Genomic DNA, 22,761 nt, shown 5'->3' with positions numbered 1-22,761 from the left:
GAATCATTCCTTCTCTCCAATGGAGAGGCAGTGAATGGGAGTTGTAGTGTGGTGTTGTGGGGCTGTGTTGAAACAGTTGTTCTGTTAGATGATGATGTGAAGGTGCTGTCGGTTCACTTACAGGTCCGCCAAGTTCTCCCTGAAGACCAGGCTCTCCGTTTTCACCTGAGTCACCCTGAGAAAGGAAGAGAGAGAGAGAGAGATAGAACACGAGAAAGAAAACAATTCAGAAACGGCAGTGAACCAAAACAACTCTAACATTCATATTTACAGTAAACCCAATGTCCTGACGCCCCTGGGGGATGAAAGAGATGACACCAGGGGTTTCAATCCATCACAGCCAGTCAGAGCTGAGCCTGGAGCGGGCAGAGAGCAGGCGACCTCTGGGTCCTTCTTTGTCTACTCCATACATCTTCCACTCTCCCTCCCTCTCTCCCTGCCTGTCTTATTGGGTAGCGGGACCAGGCTTCAGGCCCTGTTGTTACTCACTGTCACATAGGCCCCATCTTCACAATCAATCAATCAATCATTGGGACAAACAGTGGACATGTTCCTAGAGACAATGTTTATCTAACCTTGGTCTGTGATGGGAGGGACAGGGCCTGGTGGATTTGAATTGAACTGTACAGAGCTGAGCCAAAACTGGGCCTAGTGCGCACTGTCCTAGCTCTAGGTTATCATACCCATCCATAGCCTTAGTGAGCACTGTCCTAGCTCTAGGTTATCATACCCATCCATAGCCTTAGTGAGCACTGGCCTAGCTCTAGGTTATCATACCCATCCATAGCCTTAGTGAGCACTGGCCTAGCTCTAGGTTATCATACCCATCCATAGCCTTAGTGAGCACTGGCCTAGCTCTAGGTTATCATACCCATCCATAGCCTTAGTGAGCACTGGCCTAGCTCTAGGTTATCATACCCATCCATAGCCTTAGTGAGCACTGGCCTAGCTCTAGGTTATCATACCCATCCATAGCCTTAGTGAGCACTGGCCTAGCTCTAGGTTATCATACCCATCCATAGCCTTAGTGAGCACTGGCCTAGCTCTAGGTTATCATACCCATCCATAGCCTTAGTGAGCACTGGCCTAGCTCTAGGTTATCATACCCATCCATAGCCTTAGTGAGCACTGGCCTAGCTCTAGGTTATCATACCCATCCATAGCCTTAGTGAGCACTGGCCTAGCTCTAGGTTATCATACCCATCCATAGCCTTAGTGAGCACTGGCCTAGCTCTAGGTTATCATACCCATCCATAGCCTTAGTGAGCACTGGCCTAGCTCTAGGTTATCATACCCATCCATAGCCTTAGTGAGCACTGGCCTAGCTCTAGGTTATCATACCCATCCATAGCCTTAGTGAGCACTGGCCTAGCTCTAGGTTATCATACCCATCCATAGCCTTAGTGAGCACTGGCCTAGCTCTAGGTTATCATACCCATCCATAGCCTTAGTGAGCACTGGCCTAGCTCTAGGTTATCATACCCATCCATAGCCTTAGTGAGCACTGGCCTAGCTCTAGGTTATCATACCCATCCATAGCCTTAGTGAGCACTGGCCTAGCTCTAGGTTATCATACCCATCCATAGCCTTAGTGAGCACTGGCCTAGCTCTAGGTTATCATACCCGTCCATAGCCTTAGTGAGCACTGGCCTAGCTCTAGGTTATCATACCCATCCATAGCCTTAGTGAGCACTGGCCTAGCTCTAGGTTATCATACCCATCCATAGCCTTAGTGAGCACTGGCCTAGCTCTAGGTTATCATACCCATCCATAGCCTTAGTGAGCACTGGCCTAGCTCTAGGTTATCATACCCATCCATAGCCTTAGTGAGCACTGGCCTAGCTCTAGGTTATCATACCCATCCATAGCCTTAGTGAGCACTGGCCTAGCTCTAGGTTATCATACCCATCCATAGCCTTGGTGAGTACTGGCCTAGCTCTAGGTTATCATACCCATCCATAGCCTTAGTGAGCACTGGCCTAGCTCAAGGTTATCATACCCATCCATAGCCTTAGTGAGCACTGGCCTAGCTCTAGGTTATCATACCCATCCATAGCCTTAGTGAGCACTGGCCTAGCTCTAGGTTATCATACCCATCCATAGCCTTAGTGAGCACTGGCCTAGCTCTAGGTTATCATACCCATCCATAGCCTTAGTGAGCACTGGCCTAGCTCTAGGTTATCATACCCATCCATAGCCTTAGTGAGCACTGGCCTAGCTCTAGGTTATCATACCCATCCATAGCCTTAGTGAGCACTGGCCTAGCTCTAGGTTATCATACCCATCCATAGCCTTAGTGAGCACTGGCCTAGCTCTAGGTTATCATACCCATCCATAGCCTTGGTGAGTACTGGCCTAGCTCTAGGTTATCATACCCATCCATAGCCTTAGTGAGCACTGGCCTAGCTCAAGGTTATCATACCCATCTATAGCCTTAGTGAGCACTGGCCTAGCTCTAGGTTATCATACCCATCCATAGCCTTAGTGAGCACTGGCCTAGCTCTAGGTTATCATACCCATCCATAGCCTTAGTGAGCACTGGCCTAGCTCTAGGTTATCATACCCATCCATAGCCTTAGTGAGCACTGGCCTAGCTCTAGGTTATCATACCCATCCATAGCCTTACTGAGCACTGGCCTAGCTCTAGGTTATCACACCCATCCATAGCCTTAGTGAGCACTGGCCTAGCTCAAGGTTATCATACCCATCCATAGCAGTAGTGAGCACTGGCCTAGCTATAGGTTATCATACCCATCCATAGCCTTAGTGAGCACTGGCCTAGCTCTAGGTTATCATACCCATCCATAGCCTTAGTGAGCACTGGCCTAGCTCTAGGTTATCATACCCATCCATAGCCTTAGTGAGCACTGGCCTCTTTCCCAAAGCACTTTTGTTTCTGTCAGGATATCTAGTCCAGGCAGCAGAGCAGAGAGAGCAGAGCAGAGAGAGAGAGAGGTCTGTTTAAAAGCATGAGTTATTCTCTCTCCTGTACTGAGCTTTTTATACAGTCCTGTGTCTCTCTGGGAAGCCTGACTCCACATAGGGGCTACATACCAAAATGGCACCCTATTCCCTAGGGAGAGAGAGAGAGAGAGAGAGAGAGAGAGAGAGAGAGAGAGAGAGAGAGAGAGAGAGAGAGAGGGAGAGAGAAGAGAGAAGAGAAGAGAAGAGAGAGAAGAGAGAGAGAGAGAGAGAGAGAGAGAGAGAGAGAGAGAGAGAGAGAGAGAGAGAGAGAGAGAGAGAGAGAGAGAGAGAGAGAGAGAGTGAGTGAGTGGTGGTGGTGAGTGGTGAGTGGTGAGTGGTGGTGAGTGAGTGGTGGTGAGTGAGTGAGTGGTGAGTGAGTGAGTGGTGAGTGAGTGAGTGACAGAGAGAGAGAGAGAGAGAGAGAGAGAGAGAGAGAGAGAGAGAGAGAGAGAGAGAGAGAGAGAGAGAGAGAGGGAGAGAGGGAGAGACATCGAGAAAGGAAGACTAAACCACTGCTATAAATGCAGCCAGATCAGCTCAGATCAGATTAGCTAGAGACAGGATTGTAATTGTGGTGAGCTAAGCTTTTGTTTGAGGATGGGATGGATGTGTGCTCCCAGGGGGAAGACTCTCAGGGGGCGAAGGTCATTCCATCGATGGGCCAGATAAAACAAATCAAGCCATCATTGCAGTAGAAAGTGCTGAGAGCGTTTGGTGGACAGTGGGGCTGGCGGGTGCCAAGACAAAGCTTTCACAATCAAACAGCTACCTCCGATCTTCTGCCCCTGATGGAGAGCAAAACACCAAGGCTTATTTTGTAAGAGCTGTTTTAAATAATGCATTCAGCGTCTCCACAGTCACTTTGAGTATTAATTCACACTTCTACTCTCTCCAGCGACCATACTGTTGAGGATGAAAACACTACCATTAAGCTGTGTGTGTGTGTGTGTGTGTGTGTGTGTGTGTGTGTGTGTGTGTGTGTGTGTGTGTGTGTGTGTGTGTGTGTGTGTGTGTGTGTGTGTGTGTGTGTGTGTGTGTGTGTGTGTGTGTGTGTGTGTGTGTGTGTGTGTGGTGTGTGTGTGTCACTCACACTCACTTGAGAATGAAAATGAGCGTTTCCAATTTCAAACATGATCTATTGAATAGCCACATCAAATATTGATGGTGACAAAAGCTTTGCAAAGAGGATGAGTGGTGATCTGAATAATTGTACTGAAACTCAAACTGACAATTGGACCTCTTGCACAGTAAGAATATCTGTCTCTCGATGCTACTTTAAACCACAGTTACAATGATAGATGAGACACCTTCTACCTCTGAGCTCAGCAACAGGTTAAATAGACGTTGCCATCTACTCTGGACTGCTGTGAACTATGGGGATTTTATGTGCAGGAACAGATGGCATAACGACTATGTACCTCAATACTGTCTGAGTCCTCTACTATGTACATCTCTAAGTACTAGAGGACCCATGGTAGATGAGGAGACTCATGGTGAACTAGGAGACCCATGGTGAACTAGGAGACCCATGGTGAACTAGGAGACCCATGGTGGACTAGGAGACCCATGGTGAACTAGGAGACCCATGGTAAACAACTAGGAGACCCATGGTGAACTAGGAGACCCATGGTGAACTAGGAGACCCATGGTGAACTAGGAGACCCATGGTGAACTAGGAGACCCATGGTGGACTAGGAGACCCATGGTGAACTAGGAGACCCATGGTGAACTAGGAGACCCATGGTGAACTAGGAGACCCATGATGGACTAGGAGACCCATGGTGAACTAGGAGACCCATGGTGAACTAGGAGACCCATGGTGAACTAGGAGACCCATGGTGAACTAGGAGACCCATGGTGGACTAGGAGACCCATGGTGGACTAGGAGACCCATGGTGGACTAGGAGACCCATGGTGGATTAGGAGACCCATGGTGGACTAGGAGACCCATGGTGGACTAGGAGGGTCATGGTGGACTAGGAGAGTCATGGCTTCCAATGGGGTCAAGAGGACTAGGTCAAGTGTAGGAATCTTCAGAAAACTATGGAAAGGTCCTACCATAGAAATATAATCAATTTTGGATTGTATTTCTATGGGTTCTACATTGAGGTGAAGGGTATTAACAGGTGGACCTTACCTTCTCTCCAACAGATCCAGGGTTTCCAATACCACCAGGAGGTCCCTGAGGGCCGTCAGCTCCTGGGGGTCCGGAGGGGCCTCTGGGGCCAGGAGGACCGGGAGGACCCTATAAGGAAAGGAGAAAAAGGGTGATGAGTCTCCTGTCATCACATACAAATAGGAATAAACTATCATCATATAAATATAGGAAATCCCTATACATACACTCAATACTGGTACATTAGAATTCTGCTCTATTTCATGAAATTCCATAGCAATATTGCATAAGAGAATAGTAGGAACTCTTACCATCTGACCAACGTCTCCGGTTTCTCCTTTCTCGCCGGCCGGACCTGGTAATCCCTGCAGTCAGACAAGATAATGACGTCAGTCACAATGACAACAACAGAAGCCAATGAGCCCTGGGAAAAATAAATCCACTACATAGGGAAAAGGCTGCCATTTGGGACATGTTTAGACTGTCCCTGGTTCTGATTATGGTTCTGACCTGAAGTCCCACTGGGCCAGGGGGTCCATTGAATCCTCTGGATCCTTCATCTCCCTTCTGGCCAAACAGACCCTGCTGACCTCTGGGACCGGGCTCTCCATCAGCTCCCTACACACCCGAGAGAGAGAGGAGAAGAGAAAGGGAGATATAAGGAGAAAGAGAGAGAGAGGGAGGGGATAGAATGTACATACGTAAGAGAGTAAGGGGTAGAGAAGAATTTGATTTTGAACTGTGGCATAGATCAGGTCAAGAGACTGTGGCAGGGACAAGAAGTGACATCATATCCAATGAACTGGAGGGTGAAATGGTTTGGTGGGATACTTACAGCAGGACCAGGCGCCCCAACCGGGCCTTGGGGACCAGTAGGACCAGGTGGACCATGCTCTCCTTTGTCTCCTTTGCCTCCCTTCTGACCTGGCTCTCCAATCTCTCCCTGGTGACAGAAACAAAGACAACCACAACAACAGTCAACACAACTCAATGAATCCTGTTGAGTTAACTCACTTTAATCCTGTTGAGCTAGTGTTCAGCTAAATTAAGATTGGTATGTGAGTAAATGCTTGGCAGGGATATAAGAGAGGTTTTAGGGCTTTTTGTTGAGTATATGTCATTGTTGCCTTCAAATATCATTCAGTGACACAGTGTCAGAACTAGGAGTCACATAATATATATATTGATTTATTTTATTTAACCTTTATTTAACTTGGCAAGTCAGTTAAGAACAAATTCTTATTTACGGCCTACCAAAAGGCAAAAGGTCTCATGCCAAGGACGGGGGCAAGGATTAAAATGTTAAAATAAAATAAAAATATATGTCACGGCTCTCGACCTAATGAGGATCGGACCAAAGTGCAGCGTGGTAAGTGTTCATGATTTTATTTGATCACAAAACACTCAAACAAAATTAAAACAAGAGGAAAAACCGAAACAGTTCTGTAAGGTGCATAAACTATACAGAAAACAACTATCCACAAAACACAGGTGGGAAAAAGGCTGCCTAAGTATGATTCCCAATCAGAGACAACGATAGACAGCTGTCCCTGATTGAGAACCATACCCGGCCAAAACATAGAAATAAAGAAACTAGAATGCCCACCCTAGTCTCACCCTGGCCTAACCAAAATAGAGAATAAAAGCTTCTCTATGGCCAGGGCGTGACAATACAGAACAAAACAGAAAAAACCACACATCACGACAAGAGAGCCAACACAACACTACATAAAGAGAGACCTAAGACAACAACTTAGCATGGCAGCAATACATGAAAACACTAGAGGTCGACCGATTAATCGGAATGGCCGATTAATTGGGGCCGATTTCAATCAGAAATCTGTATTTTTGGACACCGATTTGGCCAATTTGTTATTATTTTTATTATTATTATTGAATCTTTATTTAATTAGGCAAGTCCGTTAAGAACACATTCTTATTTTCAATGACGGCCTAGGAACGGTGGGTTAACTGCCTCTTTCAGTGGTAGAACGACAGATTGTCACCTTGTCAGCTCGGGGGATTCAATCTTGCAACCTTACAGTTAACTAGTCCAACACTCTAACCACCTGCCTCTCATTACACTCCACGAGGAGACTGCCTGTTACGCGAATGCAGCAAGCCAAGGTAAGTTGATAGGTAGCATTAAACTTATCTTATAAAAAACAATTAATCAATCAATCATAATCACCAGTTAACTACACATGGTTGATGATATTACTAGTTTATCTAGCGTGTCCTGCGTTGCATATACTTGATGCGGTGCGTATCGTTGCTCCAAAGTGTACCTAACCATGAACATCAATGCCTTTCTTAAAATCAATACACAGAAGTATATATTTTTAAACCTGCGTATTTAGCTAAAAGAAATCCAGGTTAGCAGGCAATATTAACCAGGTGAAATTGTGTCACTTCTCTTGCGTTCATTGCACGCAGAGTCAGTGTATATTTAGGCCGCCTAATTTGCCAGAATTTTACGTAATTATGACATAACATTGAAGGTTGTGCAATGTAACAGGAATATTTAGACTAATGGATGCCACCCCTTAGATAAAATACGGAAATAATAAACGTCTTGTTTTCGAGATGATAGTTTCCGGATTCTACCATATTAATGACCTAAGGCTCGTATTTCTGTGTGTTATTATGTTATAACTAAGTCTATGATTTGATAGAGCAGTCTGACTGAGCGGTGGTAGGCAGCAGCAGGCTCGTAAGCATTCATTCAAACAGCACTTTCGTGCGTTTTGCCAGCAGCTCTTCGTTGTGCTTCGAAGAATTGCGCTGTTTATGACTTCAAGCCATCAACTCTCGAGATTAGGCACGTGTAACCGATATGAAATGGCTAGCTGGTTAGTGGGGTGCGCGCTAATAGCGTTTCAAACATCACTCGTTCGGAGAGGTTGTTCCCCTTGCGCTGCATGGGTAACGCTGCTTCGAGGGTGGCTGTTGTCGTTGTGTTCCTGGTTCGAGCCCAGGGAGGAGTGAGGAGAGGGACGGAAGCTATACTGTTACACTAGCAATACTAAAGTGCCTATAAGAACATCCAATAGTCAAAGGTTAATGAAATACAAATAGTATAGAGAGAAATAGTCCTATAATTCCTATAATAACTACAACTAAAACTTCTTACCTGGGAATATTGAAGACTCATGTTAAAAGGAACCAACAGCTTTCATATGTTCTCATGTTCTTAGCAAGGAACTTAAACGTTAGCTTTCTTACATGGCACATATTGCACTTTTACTTTCTTCTCCAACACTTTGTTTTTGCATTATTTAAACCAAATTGAACATGTTTCATTATTTATTTGAGGCTAAATTGATTTTATTGATATATTATATTAAGTTAAAATAAGTGTTCATTCAGTATTGTTGTAATTGTCATTATTACAAATATATTTTTACAAAACCGGCCGATTAATCGGTATCGGCTATTTTTGGTCCTGAAAAATCATAATCGGTCGATATCTAGAAAACACAGCATGGTAGCAACACAACATGACAAAAACATGGTGGCAACACAACAAGGCAGCAGCACGACATGGTAGCAGCACGAAATAAAAACAAATATAATGTACAGATGACTGCCAAAATAAAGGAAACACCAATATGGTGTTAGGCCACCACGAGCCAGAACAGCTTCAATGCACCTTGGCATAGGTTCTACAAGTGTCTGGAGCTCTATTGGAGCGATGCATCACCATTCTTCCAAGAGAAATGTCATTATTTGGTCTTTTGTTGGTGGTGGTATAAAACGCTGTCTCAGGCGGTTCAATTGAGTTGAGATCTGGTGACTGAGACGGCCATGGTATATGGCTTACATCGTTTTCATGCTCATCAAACCATTTAGAGACCACTCGTTCAGAGACCACTCGTGCCCTGTGGATGGGGGCATTGTCATACTATGGGGGCATAGCCATGTTAGCCAAAATAATGGCCTGCCCAGCATTTTTATACATTACCCTAAGTATGATGGGATGTTAATTAATAGTAATAATTTATATAATTATAAATATATATATAATTTAGCCCAAACAACTACCTCTTTCCCTACTGTATTTATTTTATTTTATTTATTTATTTTGCTCTTTTGCACCCCATTATTTGTATTTCTACTCTGCACATTTTTCCATTGCAAATCTACCATTCCAGTGTTTTACTTGCTATATTGTATTTACTTTGCCACCATGGCCTTTTTTTGCCTTTACCTCCCTTCTCACCTCATTTGCTCACATCGTATATAGACTTGTTTCTACTGTATTATTGACTGTATGTTTGTTTTACTCCATGTGTAACTCTGTGTCGTTGTATGTGTCGAACTGCTTTGCTTTATCTTGGCCAGGTCACAATTGTAAATGAGTCAACTTGCCTACCTGGTTAAATAAAGGTGAAATAAAATAAAAAAGATGTATTAATTCAGGAACCACACCTGTGTGGAAGCACCTGCTTTCAATATACTTTGTATCCCTCATTTACTCAAGTGTTTCCATTATTACCTGTATATGTAATACAATAATTATATAATATATATACGCCATTTAGCAGACACTTTTGTCCAAAGCGACTTACAGTCATGCATACATACATTTCAGTGGTCCCAGGAATCAAACCCACTACCCTTGTGGTACAAGCACCATGCTCTACCAACTGATCTACAAAGGACCACATCCCAGAAGGGGTTTGTCATCTATATGTGACAAATAACTAGCAGCCTGTCACGGATTCCATTCTCAGCTTGTTTGCACTGCATTTGCACTGTAAAATCAGAACACCAGAACGTCACACTGTTACGCATACTCAAATGAGTCTGCAGTCTCTAGGTGTTTGAAATGGTGGGAAAACATTGAGTCAGACTTTTCCTAAGCCAGCCCAGAGGATGCTTATTGCTTCTGAAACAACATGATTCTACTCTCCTTAACTCCTCTTAATAAAGCCCTTGGAGTTATCCTCTCTGTTCCGAGTGTGAAAGGCCTTATAATGAGACTGTGAATGTTAGTGAGATCCTCTTTGTGTGTGTCTCTCGCTCTCTTTCTGAATGTCAAATACCTCAGTCTTCCCTGTGTCCCCCAACACCAGGAGACAGAGACTAAGGCCAGTTAACAACTAAAGCAGCATTCCTCCAAGGATAAAATATTAAATTACAGCTTATCTTCATACAAATGTTTCTGTCTCTCTCTCTATCTCTCTCCCACTCTCTCTCTCCCTCTGTCTCTCTGACTCTGTGTGTGTGTCTCTGTGTGTGTGTCTCTGTGTGTGTGTCTCAGTGTGTCTCCTGTCTGTGTGTTTGCATACTAATAGCAGCTCCTCTCTCTACCATCTGAAACGTACAAATGATCGACATAACGGGTTCAGCTATCTGTCAGCTGGAAAGACTTAAAGACGTTTCAGTCAGAGCCAACCCTGTCTGTCAACACCCCTGAGGAAAGAGAGGGTCATGAAAGAGGACAAACACGCCCTGCCTTGATAAATATAAATATATATAAATCATCATGTTGAGTATGTTTGTGTGTTCGAGTCAGAGAGTGAGACATTTTGTTTTTATCTAAGCTGCTAACTGTTCACTTTTATATAAATTCACACACACACACACACACACACACACACACACACACACACACACACACACACACACACACACACACACACACACACACACACACACACACACACACACACACACACACACACCTCTCCACTCAGTGGGCCAACCCACCTTGTCTCCATCCTCTCCTGGGGGTCCGAGAGGTCCAGCTGGGCCAGGCAGACCAACAGGTCCCTGGACACCATCTCTACCGGCGGGGCCTTGGGGTCCTTTTTCACCCTACAGCACATTACACATTACATTACATTACATTTCACTCATTTACCAGACAATTCTCATCTGCAGACTTACTAAACTGCAGGGTTGAAATCAATTCCATTTTGATTCAGTTAATTCAGGATGTAAACCATTTACTTCCTGAATTGACTGAATTAGAATATAATTGACCCGAACACTACTGTACAATAAGTCGATTCAAACGAGGAGGCTGAGACATACAGTGGTTGAGAGAAATGTGTTTGTTTTCTAACAACAGGGTTTATGTTGAAACTAGTAGCATGGACAGAACCAGGCTGAACTGAACTAGGTCTTACCGGTCCACCCTTCTCTCCAGCGGGTCCAGGGGGTCCCTGAGGTCCTGGTCGTCCAGGGAGACCGGTGGGTCCGGCTGGGCCAGCAGGACCACGCTCACCAGGGGAACCCTAAAACACAGAGAGACACGGTCAGTATAGGTCCCTACTAACAAGTCTTGTACTATCTTTATTCAAAGCCATATACTTAGAAAGTATTGTATTGTATTGTTAACCCACCGTTCCTAGTATTATATTGTTCTAATTCTACTTTAGTAACATAGCATTGTTTAAATATTCCCCATGTCATGTTAACGGGGCACAAGCATGGCTGCCACAGAATGTTATTCCCCATCTAAACACGTCTCTGCTTTTACAGTACTACCCTCATTACAGCACTACCTGTATACCTGTAAAGGTGCTGTATGTCCCTGAGGAACTAGTCTACAGCAGGTACAGTACTTTTTTGATAACATATTTTGATATCTTAGGGTAAAATCTTAACATCAGGCAAATCTACTAAATAGGTGGAACCTGTGTCATGTAACTAATGAATGAACTATGAATATCGTTAAAACATTATGCAATGCATGCTGGTACAATTGATGAGCTATAAACATCGTTTGCAGTGCGTGTGCAAAATAAAAAAGAGGGAAAAGAGAGAAATAGAGAAAAACACATAGAGAATGATAGAGAGAGTGATAGAGAGACAACTACTGATAGGGTGTGAGGGATGAAGAGAGGGTGTTGGTGGATGTGTGCTCATCAGCCATACTTACAGCAGGTCCAGGTGGGCCGTTGGGGCCTTCATTCCCTTTCAGGCCGTGAGCCCCCTGTAGAGAGCGAGAGAGAGAGCGAGAGAGAGCGCGAGAGGGAAGCAAATCTTTAGAAAACAAACATGTTCTGTGATGGAAGCAGAGTACATCTCATCCTTCCTTAACGCCGGGGCGGAACCCCTCTATCTATCCAAGAATCCCCCCACTGTGCTGACTGAGAGGATACAGGCTACTAAGGGAAGAAGCTGTAATCATGAAAGCCTATGTGAACTCCTCATGTTTACGCAAGAAAGGCAACTAGCTCTAAAATAAATCTGATTGATTTGAATCTTATTCATCCCAAAGATAAGACAGAAATGTGACTCGTTTCAGGAAACTAGGTGTATGTCCCGCGTCACTACTTCACAGGAGGCATTGCAACGTAAACATTATTTTTTTAATAAAAATGTATTTTTTGGGAGAAATGCCATCTGGAACATGTGAACTTTCATATGCCTTAATAATAAACATTTATGCCATCTGTAAATATGAATAAAATGATGAGCCTAGTTAGTTTAGCCACAGAAAAAGACAGGAACCTTCCCGCTAGCCATGATTGGCTGAGGTAATGGATGGGCTAGACATGCGGAGAGATGAGTCTGCCATGTAGCACACTTCTGTCTATATCATGAGCTGGTTAGTATGTGTAGGTAATCCTTTCTAACGTGTCTTTTTTGAGAGATATGCAAAAGAGTTGCTCTCCACTTTCTGTAGGACTGAGTTTTGAAATCAGTGGATTGCCTGGTGGATGCAGAGTATGATAGCTAAAATTCTGGCATTTGATTGCAAATATGCGGAAGGAGTCAAAAAGCGAACATACTGTTAGAAGGCTGTTATATAAAACACCTGTATCTGAATTACATCTTCAAACTAAGGGCAACCATGGAATCTGTGACAGAGAGGGAGAAGCGTTCATCCATGTGAATTAGGAAGTCTAGCTAGCTACATTTTCAGATATTATACGTTTACAATTTTGTCAGAAAGATGTTTTCATTACAAATTAAAGCATACTGTTAGCTAGCTAGCTAGCTAACATGAGCAGGCTGGCTCACTAGCTAATGTTACGTGTATGATCTGTTTAGTAAAATTATTTGTATCAGAGCCCTTTGCATTGCTTGTTATAGCCTAATGTTAGATAGCTAACATTGAACCTAGTTGGTTAGATACCTGCATATTCATGCAGGGAAGTAATGTTATGAGTTGGGATTATGGTTCATTGTTTAGCTAGCTAAACAATGAAATACTCCAATGTGGAAGCAACCATTTCACTGTACCATTTACACCTTCTGTATCGTGTTCATGTGGCAAATAATCCTTGATTTTATAGTGTGTGTTTACCAGAGACGGTAATGTTAAGAACAACATGCACCGAAGTCAAATTAGTATGTAATGTTAGGCCAACAAGACAGTGTCCAAGTTCTAAAATTCTTAGGTAGAATGGCCTGCTTTTATTTCATCACACTCACAACAGTAAGATATTTTTTGTAATTGGCTCGCCATTAACTTGTAAATAATGATCTTGTTGTGAGTTTATTTTGCTGTAATAATAACTACAAATTAGCTAAAGTTAAGACGTTGTCAGCTATATGTTATGGTCATTATTTGAACTGGCTAGCCAGCTAACTTAATGTTAGATAGCTAGCTAACAAGCTATAAACAAACCAAAATATTGTTTAGAAAGTTGCTTTTAGTTGCCTGGTCTGCTAGACTGACATACAGTATACTAAATTCATTTTTAAATGGATGGGTTAGTTGGTGTTAAAATACTTTGTTTATACTTTTCATAACGACAACGACAAGTTTGATGACGGGCGACAATAGAATGTTCATAAAATGTCTACAGACATGTCAATAGACGTAGCATAAATCAGCCTTTAGTCTTGAAATCTTTGGTTGTTTTGTACACTACCATTCTCACTCTGTTTAGCACATGGCCTCACACGTGAATCCTTAAAGAGATGGGTGGGGCTAAGGCTTAAGAGGGTGTGGACGATGCTGATTGGGTATAGACAAAGAAGAGCTCTCCAGTAGGTTTACCAAAACATTCAAGGCCCATTTTCTCAAAAGTGGGGTTAAGTTTATCAACTTTCAAAGCATAATTACTTTTCTATTGTACCTCAACTGTAGTGTATGATATACCATTTTGTAGTCTTTTATTTATCCAATGTAAAAAACACAATTTAAAATTTTGCTATATAAGATTTTTTTTTTGCTATACAAGACATCACACATGATGTGAGGTAGGTTCTACTCACCACTGGGCCGGGCAGACCTCTCTCTCCTGGGAACCCTCTCAGACCAGGGGGACCATCCTTACCAGCCGGGCCAGCAGGACCGGGGTCACCCTTAGCACCCTCTTTACCAGCAGATCCAGGAAGACCCTGCTCACCGGGTGGGCCTGGGGGTCCTGGATGGCCACGCTCTCCCATTGGTCCAGTCTCACCTGTGGGGCCCTGTGGAGGGAGAGAGAGAGAGAAAGAGAGAGAATATGAATGAGACAACAGTGTATCAGGGTGTCTGTACAGAATGTATGAGTACAGGGTGACAGAGCGTGGGTGAGTGGAAGGCCAGAACCCCCGAACCGCTAGTCACTCCCGGAAGGCGTCTTCCATCTGCCAGAACAACATCATCGATACATGTAATGTTCTCAATTAGCATTAGGAGAAAAGCTCTGGGTGGAAATGGCTGTTAACTGAGCATGCATAATGAATAAACAGCCAAGTGCTCATATCTAAGAGGATAAACAACTCTGACAGTCATGCCTACCAGATATAGACAGGAGGAAAGCCCTTCTGTCAGCACAACAAACAAGGCAAAAACTCAACCTAAAACTCACTATGACTTTATTACGACACCTGTAAGTCATCCTTATGTGACTCTTGCGACACCCTAATGACTGCTAACTGCACATCCTGCCCACCATCATCTTAACCTTAAGCCTAGGTAAGAGATAAAAAAACAAATGGTGTGTTTGAGAGCCCTACTGTAGCTAATCAGTGTTCATTGATATGCATTGCATACAAACGTGTGGGCATTCGTCATTTATAGTACATGATTTTGGTGTGGCCTAATTTCTTTCCCTAACTGCATCTAAGGTAGATGAGGACTGACAAATAGAAAGTGTTCTGTCTACAGAGTTATGTCACCGCATTGACACAATGTGAGTCACATCAAGCTACTCATCAGTGATAATAAACTAATCCTACACACATGATCTCTGCACATCTATTTGTCGATGAGGCCAGTCCACGGAAATGTATTGTATTAGGTGGTGTGTGTCACAGAAGATATGACATAGTGGGGTGTGTGTGTTATTATTGTGGTGGTATGTTAGTATTGTGGTGGTGTGTGTGTGTGTCTTAGTATTATGGTGTTGTTCGTGTCTTAGTTGTATGGTTGTATGTGACAGAACTCACCTGAGGTCCAACCACTCCTGGGGGTCCAGGTGGGCCAGTCTTGCCTTGGAAACCCTGCAAGGAGAAGAGAGAAGAAGAGCAGTAAGAAGATGGTATACAAGGTTCAGGAGACTATGAAACAGGTGTAGGATGATAACAACACTGTGTGTACTCACAGTCTCTCCTCTCTGTCCAGGGTGTCCGGGCAGACCATCTTTCCCAGCAGGTCCCTGAGAAACACACAGACAGAAAACCCCAGAGCTGCTACACATATACACGTAGAGTACAGATTGGGTCTCAGAGAAACCAAGCATACCAGTAAAACACTATAGGCAGACTAACACAGAGGAAAGGCAGTGCCATTGTTGTGTTGTAGGTTTTGTTTGTCTTACGGGTGGGCCCTTTGGTCCGGGGAATCCTGTTGGTCCTTGAGGCCCTGGAAGACCCTTAAACACACAAGCAGATGATACAACCAATCAACCAATCAACCAATCAATCAACCAGTGATCAATAACCACTATTGGAAATTAATCCGGATTATATAGATTAATTGGTGTTTGAGGTGAAGGATGCTCCAGTATATACCCTCTCGCCGGGAGGTCCTGGAGGGCCATCACTTCCTGAGGTACCCTGGGAGACAGGAGAGAAACAGGAAGTGGTCAGAAGGGACTCAGCCAATGATAGACAAGATCATACCACTGTATGACAGTGAGGCACTTCGTCCGCCATGTCAGATCAAAGACCCTGACTCACCTTTGGTCCAGCTTTTCCTGTTGGTCCCCTTGGTCCCCTCTCTCCACGAGGCCCCTGGGAGAAGAGGAAGAATAAGAGGAGGAATGTGAGGAGGGAGGAATACCAATAAAGACAGTAGAACCTCTGAAGATATCCTTCATCAATAGAGAATTTTCTCCTTTCCTTCACTTAACCTCCTATTGGGGGTCAAGGTAACCTGGACACAACATTGTCATGGTTACCTCTATTGCCTGTGGATAGTGGAGGTCTAAGGAGAAGCAGACCTACCGTTGGTCCTCTCTGTCCTCTTGGGCCAGCCTTCCCTGCAAGTCCCTGTGAGGAATGTCAGAGGTCACAAGTTGTCATGGTAATGAATTTGAGACTACCCTGACTTATCTAACCTATCAGATGAACTAAAACTGGTACTAAATCATTAGATTAGTCCCATTCCCACTATCACCATTGCTACTTCAACTAACATTTAGACGTATTCCTCATTCAACCTTCGCTATGCATCGCTCTGGATAAGAGTGTCTGCTAAATGACTTAGGTACATTTATTTAATGTTTATATAAGTTTGAAATAAGAAAACAACTTTCAATTTTGATAATAAAACTAGATAAATGGGTTTAGATATCTGTTGTTTGGCAAGAGACCATTGAGGTACATCTAGAAAACAACACTAAGCCATATTTCCATGATTTCAGAGCAACATGATACCGTATCCCTGACTGTACGTCAAATTAATAAAGAAAGGAATTATGGCTTTGTGGGTTTTAGATTTACAAATGACAGCAATGAAACTAATGTAAATGTGACGACCATCGCTCTACATCAGAGCGTTAAGGGTTCTGCTACATAAATTCTCATATTTCTGCGATAGAAGATAAAAAGCCTTGTGTACCGTCCGTCGCTCCACACTTTGTGACAAACCATTACTCTCCAGACTAAACTAATGACCCGTCTCTTTAAAAGAAAATGAAATATTTTGCCAAGTTTGAAAAATGACCTTTGTGGCGCTTTTCAATGCTCTTAAGAAATGGGTTGATGTGAGGACGGTAATGAAGAAGAAATACAACTGTGTTTTAGTCCTTGGATGAATCCTCTTCCCTTTGACTAAAACTCCCTGGTGTTTTGAATTAGCACTAGAGAGAGAAAAAACCCTGTCTCCATTGATCTGATTCAGTATTGATCCAATCCTCTCAGGGGTGGGTTGAATACTAAAACTACAAAGTGAAATGCACTTAGCTGGCTCGCACATCCCACAGTAGGTTGTTTTGTAGGTATGTAGAGTATAACTTGAAACTTAAGGAAACTAATACTAAATACTAAGTACTAAAACTTTGACAGGAAATGTTCTATGACATACCCTTGTTCCTTTCTCTCCGTTGGCTCCGGGGAAACCTTGGAATCCCTGAGATCCCTGTGTTGAGAAAAAGAAGGGAAAGAGAGAGATGAAATCCCAGGTTAATCAAAGGTTAGGAACGAAGATGTTGCATTGTGTAAAATAAAAGCACTGCTGTAGGCAGTAGTGATGCATTGTGGATAGCGGTTGGGCAGTGGGCGTCTGTCTGACACCAAAAGGGTAAAAATCCTTCCTTTTGGTGTCAGACAGATTAGGGAGGTTCAAACATGTGCACCCTGACTGCGTAGGAGTGCTGCCCCGCTGGCCCGTCAGACAAATCAGGTCATCACTAACGCCATGTTCAATCAAGGGCTCTTCAGAAGCGGCTCCCAGAAACATCCACTGTAATAAAGATAGAGAAAGAGAGGGACCTGGGGAGGAAAGGGGGACTTGCCTTTGGTCCTGGTCTTCCTGGATATCCTGGCAACCCTGGAACACCCAGTTTGCCCTGTGGGCCAGGAAAATCAGAACACAGTCAAACATCGGTTCTGTATGTATATCAGTCAATAATCATTTTGGATTTATTTATAAAGTCCTTTTTACATGAACATACATATACTGTAGAGTGACTATGGTTGTGTGTAATGGGTACTGTATTGCTGAAACAATCCTCTGTACTATCTCTTTAGATCCTCAATCTATCTCCTCCAGTCCCCCTCTTCTGGGTCAGGCCAATGTGAAGCCAATCTGTTTTGTTTACACCCTGGTCCTGCTAGACGTGGGCGGGACGTGGAAAGAGGAAACTGGCTCTCTCCATGTTCCACTTCTTAAAATAGAACTCCCCAGAGATACTCCTAAATGATTCGGATTCCCAACTACATAATGAGAGTAGAGAGAGACACTGTACTGGGGAAAAGTAAATAACTATTTTAAATCTTGTAGGTTCAAAAATAACTGTCCTTGTTTTAATGAACAGAAAATAAGGTCACTCCAGAGTTTCACCGGTTATGGACCAACCATATCCTAAACATAAACAGTTTAAGAGCAGGTGGCAGGTAGACTGAGAAGTTGAGAAGTTGAGCGGTAGTCTTTAGTACTCAACTTCCGTTCCATGTAAATTAATGGAGATTTGGTCACAATGATAATGGCCTTTTTAAAGTATGAGGAGTTGGTCACAATAATAATGACCTTTTTAAAAAAGTATGAGGAGTTAGTCACAATAATAATGACCTTTTAATGACCGTATGAGGAGTTGGTCACAATAATAATGACCTTTTTAAAGTATGAGGAGTTGGTCACAATAATAATGACCTTTTTAAAGTATGAGGAGTTGGTCACAATAATAATGACCTTTTTAAAGTATGAGGAGTTAGTCACAATAATAATGACCTTTTTAAAGTATGAGGAGTTGGTCACAATAATAATGACCTTTTTAAAGTATGAGGAGTTGGTCACAATAATAATGACCTTTTTAAAGTATGAGGAGTTGGTCACAATAATAATGACCTTTTTAAAGTATGAGGAGTTGGTCACAAGGACAAAGACGACTCACCTTTTCACCGTTGGGTCCAAGAGGGCCAGCATCTCCAGGAAGACCGGAGCGACCCTTGGGCCCCTCAGGTCCATCCTCACCTCTGGGTCCAGCAGGTCCCAGCTCACCCTACAAAAACACATATAACCAGGATGTTCAGGGGTATCTCATATAGTATTTCTTAGAATATTATGTTGTATCATATCCTAGAATCACGTGGCATTCCATGTTGTGTATTTACCTATCGAGTAATACCATATCTTTTATATTGATGCAGTGTGTCTTGCCACTTTAAAAAGCCATGCTCACTTCAGGTCCAGGCCTTCAGACTGCACTTCCATCCTCACATCATTTCACTCACTGTTTATGTCACAACACCTGCTCTCACAGGCCCAGCAAACTGCAATACCAGATCCATCCAGTCACTGTTTCAGGCCGTGACACCATCACATCCTCACATCGTTTCATTCAGTAACTGTTTCAGGCCATGACACCATCACATCCTCACGTCGTTTCATTCAGTCACTGTTTTAGGCAGTGACACCATCACATCCTCACATCGTTTCATTCAGTAACTGTTTCAGGCCGTGACACCATCACATCCTCACATCGTTTCATTCAGTCACTGTTTCAGGCCGTGACACCATCACATCCTCACATTGTTTCATTCAGTAACTGTTTCAGGCCGCGACACCATCTCATCCTCACATCGTTTCATTCAGTCACTGTTTCAGGCCATGACACCATCACATCCTCACGTCGTTTCATTCAGTCACTGTTTTAGGCAGTGACACCATCACATCCTCACATTGTTTCATTCAGTAACTGTTTCAGGCCGCGACACCATCACATCCTCACGTCGTTTCATTCAGTAACTGTTTCAGGCCATGACACCAATTTGTTTCAGTCACTATTTCAGTCATGACAGCTGCTCCTCCAAGTCCAGCCCTCCAGACAGAGTGTAGCAGGTCAGTCTGATGCTCTGTTGCTGGTTAATGAATCAAATGAGGCTGCTGTCTGTCAAGCTGACAGATAAGAAGCCTTTTATTGCCTTTAAGTGTGCTAATCCTCTGGTGGGTTAGTGGCACTGAGGCTGCTACTTGGCAGCGCACAGCACGTCTCTAAACAGCAGGGTAAAAACTGTCTCTGACAACCAGCCATTACCAGTCCAACCCAGTGGACCGTGAACGGACCCCGTACACTCGCTGTAACATACAGACAGGCACACACACACTTGCACTCAATCACACTTCACACAAATGCACTCACTTAAATATGCACACACACGCACACACACAGTCATCACAAAACTCTCTTATCCAGCTAAACACTCCCACATCAACTCATGCTAAAAAGCTCATTAAGCAGACTCTCTCTCTAACACTCATAAGCATGCAACAAACACTCGAAGCATGCAACACACACTCATAAGCATGCAACACACACTCATAAGCATGCAACACACATTCATAAGCGTGCAACACACATTCATAAGCATGCAACACAGGGAGACATTCAGATTCCGGTCCATGCTGGGCGCCTCCTGCCTCATCTCAAGTAGAAGGCCCATTCAAATCTTCTTCTCTTCCCTCACTCCCAAATAGTCCTCTATTCCCCCTCTCTCTTTCCCCTCTCTCAAATCCCCCATATCTCATCTATTTCATCAGATGCTGCTACATCTCCAGAGGAAGACAGACTGAAGCCCCTTGTCTTTTTCGCTCTCTCCATTTTGAAGTGGCTTAAGCTCCTCATGGATTTTCTCCTCTCTCTCTCTCTCTCTCTCTCTCTCTCTCTCTCTCTCTCTCTCTCTCTCTCTCTCTCTCTCTCTCTCTCTCTCTCTCTCTCTCTCTCTCTCTCTCTCTCTCTCTCACTCTCTCTCACTCTCTCTCACAAGGTGACTTGAACAGTCTAAAGTTCATCTCTGACTGTCACAGTTAGTTTGGACAGGGATTCTATTTCTGGGTTTACCTGACAGTTTTCTGTCCTGATAGGGGTAGAGGGTGTTTGAAGAGTGGCATTGAGAGAAAGGTGGAGGGTGTTTGAAGACTAGCATTGAGAGAAAGGTGGAGGGTGTTTGAAGAGGGGCATTGAGAGAAAGGTGGAGGGTGTTTGAAGAGGAGCATTGAGAGAAAGGTGGAGGGTGTTTGAAGAGGAGCATTGAGAGAAAGGTGGAGGGTGTTTGAAGAGGGGCATTGAGAGAAAGGTAGGGGGTGTTTGAAGAGGAGTATTGAGAGAAAGGTGGAGGGTGTTTGAAGAGTGGCATTGAGAGAAAGGTGGAGGGTGTTTGAAGACTAGCATTGAGAGAAAGGTGGAGGGTGTTTGAAGAGTGGTATTGAGAGAAAGGTGGAGGGTGTTTGAAGAGGAGCATTGAGAGAAAGGTGGAGGGTGTTTGAAGAGGAGCATTGAGAGAAAGGTGGAGGGTGTTTGAAGAGGGGCATTGAGAGAAAGGTAGGGGGTGTTTGAAGAGGAGTATTGAGAGAAAGGTGGAGGGTGTTTGAAGAGTGGCATTGAGAGAAAGGTGGAGGGTGTTTGAAGAGGAGCATTGAGAGAAAGGTGGAGGGTGTTTGAAGAGGGGCATTGAGAGAAAGGTAGGGGGTGTTTGAAGAGGAGTATTGAGAGAAAGGTGGAGGGTGTTTGAAGAGTGGCATTGAGAGAAAGATGGAGGGTGTTTGAAGAGGGACATTGAGAGAAAGGTGGAGGGTGTTTGAAGAGTGGTATTGAGAGAAAGGTGGAGGGTGTTTGAAGAGGAGTATTGAGAGAAAGGTGGAGGGTGTTTGAAGAGGAGTATTGAGAGAAAGGTGGAGGGTGTTTGAAGAGTGGCATTGAGAGAAAGGTGGAGGGTGTTTGAAGAGTGGTATTGAGAGAAAGGTGGAGGGTGTTTGAAGAGGAGTATTGAGAGAAAGGTGGAGGGTGTTTGAAGAGGAGTATTGAGAGAAAGGTGGAGGGTGTTTGAAGAGGAGCATTGAGAGAAAGGTGGAGGGTGTTTGAAGAGGAGTATTGAGAGAAAGGTGGAGGGTGTTTGAAGAGTGGTATTGAGAGAAAGGTGGAGGGTGTTTGAAGAGGGTCATTGAGAGAAAGGTGGAGGGTGTTTGAAGAGGGTCATTGAGAGAAAGGTGGAGGGTGTTTGAAGAGGGTCGTTGAGAGAAAGGTGGAGGGTGTTTGAAGAGGAGTATTGAGAGAAAGGTGGAGGGTGTTTGAAGAGTGGCATTGAGAGAAAGGTGGAGGATGTTTGAAGAGGGGCATTGAGAGAAAGGTGGAGGATGTTTGAAGAGGGGCATTGAGAGAAAGGTGGAGGGTGTTTGATTGAGAGGAAGACACACACACGCATGTACACACACTAACACAGAAACTCTCACTTGCCAGAGCTGGCAACAAAGACAGTTACAGTCAGTGTTTGCTCATTATCCATAATTCCACAATAACTGCAGGCCATAAGGGCGGGGGGCAGGCAGACAGTAGGGGATCAATACCATCGACCAGTTTAAGTAAAGGTCACCTCCCATTGGACCAGAGGACTTAGGATCAACTCCGCACTGGCCAAAATCATCAGCCAATGACAAATAGCTTACTGTTTTCTCTGAGGACCCTTTTGCCCATTTTTCAAAGTCAAACTGGGTTTTATTGTACCCTTCATCATAAGCCTATCAAAGGCACACTAAATCCCTGACAGATTGAGCTCAGAGATGATGGAATACATTTCCGTATACTGTGTTAGATATAAATGTGTTCTGAGACGTACGTCCAGATATG

The 22,761-nt window shown here is 43.8% G+C and overlaps 1 protein-coding gene across 5 annotated transcripts in view; it reads right to left on the bottom strand.

The window, feature by feature from the left end:
• LOC124049150 (collagen alpha-1(XI) chain-like) overlaps positions 1-22,761 on the bottom strand; it is a 143,432-nt gene that overhangs the window by 21,186 nt on the left and 99,485 nt on the right. For all 5 annotated transcript variants that reach the window (XM_046370518.1, XM_046370520.1, XM_046370521.1 and 2 more), the window contains exons 29-46: positions 19,033-19,140; positions 17,935-17,988; positions 17,505-17,558; positions 16,424-16,468; positions 16,157-16,210; positions 15,989-16,033; positions 15,796-15,849; positions 15,580-15,633; positions 15,425-15,478; positions 14,264-14,461; positions 11,973-12,026; positions 11,218-11,325; positions 10,796-10,903; positions 5,916-6,023; positions 5,591-5,698; positions 5,392-5,445; positions 5,102-5,209; positions 122-175 (exon numbers count right to left, since the gene is read on the bottom strand). In XM_046370518.1, coding sequence (XP_046226474.1) covers positions 122-175; positions 5,102-5,209; positions 5,392-5,445; positions 5,591-5,698; positions 5,916-6,023; positions 10,796-10,903; positions 11,218-11,325; positions 11,973-12,026; positions 14,264-14,461; positions 15,425-15,478; positions 15,580-15,633; positions 15,796-15,849; positions 15,989-16,033; positions 16,157-16,210; positions 16,424-16,468; positions 17,505-17,558; positions 17,935-17,988; positions 19,033-19,140 — 1,422 coding nt within the window. The remainder of the gene's footprint in view (positions 1-121; positions 176-5,101; positions 5,210-5,391; positions 5,446-5,590; positions 5,699-5,915; positions 6,024-10,795; positions 10,904-11,217; positions 11,326-11,972; positions 12,027-14,263; positions 14,462-15,424; positions 15,479-15,579; positions 15,634-15,795; positions 15,850-15,988; positions 16,034-16,156; positions 16,211-16,423; positions 16,469-17,504; positions 17,559-17,934; positions 17,989-19,032; positions 19,141-22,761) is intronic.

This window comes from Oncorhynchus gorbuscha, linkage group LG11 (assembly GCF_021184085.1).
Source record: "Oncorhynchus gorbuscha isolate QuinsamMale2020 ecotype Even-year linkage group LG11, OgorEven_v1.0, whole genome shotgun sequence".
Lineage (NCBI taxonomy): Eukaryota > Metazoa > Chordata > Actinopteri > Salmoniformes > Salmonidae > Oncorhynchus > Oncorhynchus gorbuscha.
This window is presented reverse-complemented; position numbering and strand designations above follow the sequence as displayed.